This window comes from Lactuca sativa, chromosome 1, assembly GCF_002870075.4.
Source record: "Lactuca sativa cultivar Salinas chromosome 1, Lsat_Salinas_v11, whole genome shotgun sequence".
In the NCBI taxonomy this organism is placed as follows: Eukaryota; Viridiplantae; Streptophyta; class Magnoliopsida; order Asterales; family Asteraceae; genus Lactuca; species Lactuca sativa.
The window spans coordinates 31660452-31667347 of record NC_056623.2 but is presented as its reverse complement, the minus strand read 5'-3'; the positions used below and the strand labels follow the sequence as shown (position 1 = coordinate 31667347).

General features: G+C 34.7%; 1 protein-coding gene across 1 annotated transcript; it reads left to right on the top strand.

The window, feature by feature from the left end:
* Positions 1 to 4306: 4306 nt before the first annotated feature.
* LOC111913497 (UDP-glycosyltransferase 85C1) lies at positions 4307 to 6218 on the top strand. The gene is made up of 2 exons (XM_023909201.3): positions 4307 to 4873; positions 5043 to 6218. The coding sequence occupies exons 1-2, from the start codon at positions 4354 to 4356 to the stop codon at positions 5996 to 5998; spliced, it is 1476 nt and encodes a 491-aa protein (XP_023764969.1). The 5' UTR covers positions 4307 to 4353; the 3' UTR covers positions 5999 to 6218.
* Positions 6219 to 6896: the final 678 nt, after the last annotated feature.

The following is a 6896-nucleotide window of genomic DNA, read 5'->3' as shown; positions in this document are numbered from 1 at the left end:
ACAGTATTTTATTATGGTTTTATTATGTGATACTCAGATTTATGGTTTTTGGTTATATTAAAAATGAAATTTTTGGGTAGTATTTTTGGGTCGTTTCAATTTTGCAAGGAGTTTGAGGTATCAAGTTCTTATCTTGATTTCTTGATGCTTAGATCTCTCTTTTGGGTTAAATTGTTATGTTTTAGCCATGGGTTAGATGGATGTTGGGATTAGGGCGTCCCAAAGCCTTAATCTTTCAGATCTGGGGTTTTCATGGACTCTTTTGGCAAAAAGGTGCAAGCTTTAAAAGATTCTTGGCCTCATGTATGCATTAAGTTCCATATTAAGCCCTTCTTGAGCATTTGATCTCCTCCTAGGCATGCATGAATGTAAAGTTAGCAACTTTATGTGGTCTTCCAGCTCTAGGGTGTCACATCTGCAATTTAGGGGTTTGTCTTTGAAGATTAAGTGCTTAATGCTTAAGCCCTCACTCTTTTAAGTCTAGGGTTTGGTTTTGGACCCATTTTGGTGGTTCTTAGGGTTAAAGTTGGAAACTTTACCCTTTTAGATCTCATTTTGGTCGAGATCTGATCTTTGGAGCTCTTGGATTCGATGAAGGCAGCTTAATGTATTAAGTTGTTGAGTTTTAGGCGAACACAATGAGTTTGTTGGTCAAATCGGAGTGTTGGCTTAGTTTTCCATGATTCGAAGATTTATGGAGAAACACGGTGTGTTGAAAGGACAAAACAACATGTTGGGTCAACATGGATTGTTGATCTTGACTTTTGACTTTTGTCTTTGACCAATTTTGTCCTAAAGGGGTATTCGAGGTAATATGAATTGCAACTAAGGAAATTAATGGGCTTAGGATAAGGCCTATATGGGGTTGGGCCCAATTTGGAAAATTGGACCATTAGTGGTCCTTTGTGGATCTTCTGGATTTGAGCCTCAATTTTGGTTCATGATGGATCAGGGGTAAAATGGTCATTTTACCCCAAGTATGGATGGTAGGCCTTAGAATGTAACCCAATTGCTAATTTGGTGTTATTTTGATCAAATAATTCGGAAGTGTTGTCAGGGTAGCAACTAGGGATTTCTCTCAGTGAGCCTCTGCATTCGAGTTGAGTTTCCTCACTATACTTTCGGGTCAAAGGCACCAAGGCCAGCCCACTGGTTTGATAACTCAATATTTGTGATATGTTGACTATAGGATAGATATGCATGCTAGTTTTGATAAGCTAGTATGGTAGATCTGTAGGACTACCTATGGTTTTGTCTGCACGATTATCTGTGTATGTTTGTTATCTGTTGGCATAACTTGTCGGGTTAAGGTTTTACTGCTTCGTACTATAGCTAACAAACCCTGGAGTATTCTAGATATGAGCTGAGGGCCGGGTAGGGCATGTCAAACTCATACTGAGGGCTCTATAGCATTCCAGATATAAGCTGAGGACTCGGTGGTATACCAGACTTGTATTGAGGACTTGAGGGTTTTGGAGCAATCTAGATATGAGTTGAGGGCCAGGAAGGCATGTCCGACTCATCCTGAGGGATCATGGGCATTCCAAATACGAGCTGAGGGTCGGGTAAAGCATGTTAGACTCGTACTGAAGGCCAGGGAGCAAGCCAGACATAAGCTGGGGGCCTAGGGGGCAAGCTAGACTTATGTTGTGTGCTTAGGGGCAATCCATTCTGTTAGCTATGGACCCACTGCATGTTGTTATTTGTATATTATATTTTCTTGGGTATTGGTGCTTTGGGGGAACTCACTAAGCTTCGTGCTTACAATTTTGTTTATGGTTTCTGGTTCTTTAGATGATTCGTGGCAAGGTGAAGGCGTGGTGGTACACATCCTTGGTTTTACAACAGATTGGATCTTAGGAGACTCTGACTTTAAATAATGTTTTGGAAATAGTAGTTTGTAAACACTCTTATTAATAAAGGGAATACTTTTGAAAGGTTTAAATTTATTGAAATTTTTGGGATATTATAGAAGATTTTTCATTATTTTACTACACCTTTGTAAATGTCGATTGTTAAGCGTGTGTCTCGATTTAGCAATGGTCTTGTCAATGTAATTTCTATTTCATTAATAATAGAAGATTATATTTGTATTGTTCAATAACTGTGATTATTGATTCACTTCGCGCACCTCAACGTTTCCACCGGCAGCTGGGGGTGTGACAACTTTTAGATAAAAAGTTGGCGTTCAAAATTCAAATTCACATTATAATTTGAAGAACAAAGTTGATGGTTATGCAATCTTAAAGTTCACTGTTGATAATACAATTATTGGTGAATTGAAAAAAAAAATAACATCGAACACGTAACATTCTTTTACGAAGAATACTACAAACAATACACTTATTAAAATTTGTTTTTTATATTTTAGTGGATCAACTAAAATATTTCTATGTACTACAAATATAAGCGTCATAATCCGATTCGTTTAACGTTTTATCGATAGAATTAGGATCTCAAGGAAAATAATATATGATTTGCATGATTTTGTCTTAGTAGTTAGGTGATTTAAATACTATTAATTTCATATTATTTTTACGTATTATTTTTACATATTATGTTTAAATATTATTTGGTTTTTGGGTTTAGTTTTTGAGGACTTTGTTTCATACTATTCGTTTTTTGGGTTAGAATTTTAATCATTTGAATACATTTAGGGTTTTATGAAATGTTAAATTATTCATCTATTTGCCTTTTGGGTTTAAACTCAAATGAATTTAGAATCTTAATCATTTTTACACTATTATTTTGTTTGAATGTGAATTTATTAACATTGTTATAATGTTATTTATGACAACTTCAATATAAATAAACATTCAAAACTACCACTTTTTATGAAATTGTAAGCTTTTACGAAATCATTTTGTTTTGAATTAAACTTCTTTTGTCGTCTCTCTCTTGATTCAATCAAAATGTGCATTGTTGTTTACCCCTTTTATAAAACTTCAAATATGTTATTGTTATTATCAGTTTTATAAATGATATCAATATACGTTGTTGTTTAATTTTAATATACTAGTAGCGAGAATTTATGTTAACTTTTAAAAAACACCATGTTATTATATAGCAATGTACTTTGAAAGTAGACTGCTGTAAATTATGTTACTTAAGAAAAAAGCTTTACAACTTTACAGAAAAACAACTTTACAAAATTATAGCAATATACTTTTAAAGTACATTGCTATTTACTTTTATTACTTCTGAAAAAAGAGGAACCATACTGAATACTATTGCCATTTATTAAAAAGAGATGTAATCTACAAAGTGGTCCTTCAACGATTACAGATATTCATAATTTCATTTTATTTTTTAAACATTTCAATATAATCAATAACGGGAAAAACTGTTTTTGTTACTTTTTTTTTTTTAATTATTGTGTCATTTTTTATGACTTTATCTCTTTTTTATACGTTCCCCCACGTTTTATGCGGATCATAATCTAGTCTTTTTTTTCTTTTTTTTTTAAACGGCAAACTAATTTACACCTAACTACCACATATGTCTCAAGTGAAACTTGAACCCTGGATCTTTCAAATGAGATGATCACTCCTTACCGTTAAGCCAATTTTTTTTTAATTAAATTTCATTGTCAAAAAGTGTTAACACCCACTTAAAGTTAATTGAGAAATTCATAGACAATTGAACGTGAAAAGTCCACCATTCATATTGCAAATTCCACGATACATCCATATGTCACTTTCATTGAATCTTTGATTTTCTTCCAACGAAAAATAATAATAATAAAGAGGTATAAATTAAGCACGCCACTTTGAGATCAAAACTATAGATTATAGTATTTACTATAAGAAAAATGTATTTCAAGAAGAATGACGATTTTCTGTTAGTTACTGTTTAAGAGTTTATAAACATGATTCTGAAAACATAGATAAAAATATGTAGTTAAATTTTGTTCCGGTATATAATAAAAGATTATAAAAAAATAAATTTAGCATAAGAGGTGATCGGTGTGGGCAACGGCCGAAACCGTTTTGCTGAGGTGGAGGCACCTCAACGCCGGTATAACGCCACCAACACTGTCTGTTGGTTTCCCATTGCAAAGGTAACATCCCCCTTAATGCCCGTTTTTCTTTCTTCTTCCTTTGTTTTTCTGCTTTTCTCATTGTTTCCAAAAATGAACCCCATGGTAGATGTTATGGAAGAAAGAATATTACACTATACATGTTATTATTTTACTAAAAGTTATTTCACAACGAGGAAAAAGGCGGTGGGGCAGAAACATTTGTCATGTATGGACCATTGATGTTGATTTCCAACTCTTAAGACCATTTAAATCAATATATAAGATAACAGCACCAGACGATATATCACATAGTAACACACACACACACACAGATGGGCGATGCAGTGCCCATAATCGGTCAGAAGCAGCCTCATGTGGTGTTCGTACCATTTCCAGCACAAAGCCACATCAAGTGTATGCTCAAACTAGCCAGGATTCTGCACCACAACGGCCTCCATGTAACCTTCATCAACACTCACTCGAATCAGAAGCGCCTCGTAAAATCCAATGGGATTCTCGGGCTCGATAAAGCTCCTGGTTTTCAGTTCAAAACGGTTCCTGATGGTCTCTCTTCTGCTACAGACGATGGTGTTGAGCATACGCAAACCATGGCTGAACTCTGGACCTACCTTGGAGCCAATTTCCTTGGTTCCTTTCTGGACGTTGTGTCTGGGCTTGAGATTCCAGTCACCTGTATTATTTGCGATGGGTTCATGACTTACACGAATACTATTCATGCTGCTGAAAAGCTTAACATTCCGATCATCCTTTTCTGGACCATGGCTGCCAGTGGGTTCATGGGGTTTTACCAGGTCAAAGTTCTGGCGGAGAAAGGAATTCTCCCGCTTAAAGGTTAGTTCTTCTTGTTATAGTAGGCCTATATATGCTCATGGATAGCTCAAACTAAAATTTATATCTCAAGTTCCTGAAATATTGTCCCTTGAATCCAAAAACTGAAGGCCAACATCCTATGATTTAATCTCGGTGTCTTTTAATATTGAAATTCTTTTTCTTTTCGCAGATGAAATTTATCTGACTAATGGGTATCTTGACATGGAAATAGATTGGATTCCTGGAATGGAAGGTATCCGTTTGAAGGAACTACCTGAGATTAAACTATTCACAAAACATGATAATCCCGCATTTAAATTCCTCCTGGAAACCGCTCAATTAGCTCATAAGGTTTCGCATATGATCATCCATACATTCGAGGAACTAGAGGCGAGTCTCATCAAAGAGCTTAAATCCATATTTCCTAATGTCTACTCTGTCGGGCCTCTGGAATTACTTCTAAATCAAATTACAGAAAAGGAAACCAACAAGTCGCTTTGCAATGGCTATAGTTTATGGAAGGAAGAACCTGAATGTGTACAGTGGCTCCAGTCAAAGGAACCGAATTCTGTGGTATATGTCAACTTTGGAAGTATAGCCGTTATGTCACTGCAAGATTTACTAGAGTTTGGTTGGGGACTTGTAAACAGTAAACATGAGTTTCTTTGGATAATACGGACTGATTTGGTTGATGGGAAGCCCGTGGTTTTGCCTCAAGAACTCGAGGATGCGATGAAGGGCAAAGGCTTTGTAGCAAGCTGGTGTTCACAGGAAGAGGTGTTGAACCACTCGTCTGTTGGTGGGTTCTTGACTCATGGTGGGTGGGGTTCGATCATTGAGAGCTTGTCGGCTGGTGTTCCAATGATATGTTGGCCGGTTTCCGGTGATCAGCAGACAAATTGCAGACAAATGTGCAAGGAATGGGGAGTTGGCATGGAGATTAGCAGGAATGTGAAGAGGGATGAAGTGGAGAAGCTTGTGAAGGAGTTAATGGAGGGAATGGAGGGTAAACGAATGAGGAAGAAAGCTTTGGAGTGGAAGAAAGTTGCGGAAAAGGCGACTGGTTCTAATGGCTCGTCTTGGATTGATGCTGAGAAGCTTGCTAATCAAATTGTGAAGTTATCAACTAAATTCCCAACTGTTTGATTCAAGAATACTCGTATTTGTTAAAAGAAAGAAAAAAACATAGCTCTAAAACAGTCGATACAAACCATTTTAATTAATTCCCATTCATTATGATATTACGAAATGAGATTACAAGAACAATGGTTATCGACGTCTTTATTTGATTTAAAGCAAAACGACAATTATTATGGTTCGATATCTTATTCTTTCTGAAATAAATCTATTATGGTGGTTGATTAAACTTGATATCACATAACTACTGTTGCCAAAGACCAAATCATTTTTGTCACCGAGACAAAACCTATTTTTCTTTGATATTTTATTTTTATATCCACATATTTGGAACTAGCTAGAATAGTAGTAGAATACAAAGACAAATGAAAGAAACATTTACATCGACTAGAAGACACACGGTGAAAGTGCTAATAACATTAACTATTTCTAAATAGCATCATTAATTATTTTAAAGATACATCCACTTAGGGTTTATAAATTACTTTTTAAACCAAAAGAAATATTTAAAGAAGGATCAAATGGGTTAATGTCGGGCGGCCCAATATCTTCACACATTGACGTAACATGGACCTAGTCCATATTTTTTTTTAACCTAGTTTTATAATTACAAATTATAGTATTTTTCTAAAATAAAAAAATATTTTTTTTATCTTTTTAAATGGTTGACAGTTCAGGTCTTATTTAAAATGTAGATACTATTTAAAAACAGTTTAGAATGTGAGGATCATTGTTCTAAAAAATATTAATAATATTATGTTATTATTTTATAATTATAAAAAATTATGTTGAATTGAGTTGTCAATTGAAGTAAAACACTTGGATTTAGTTAAACTAGAGCTTTATAATATTGACCTATTAATTTATAAGTTTTTTGGATAGAGTTTTTTCAATATTGACCTATTAA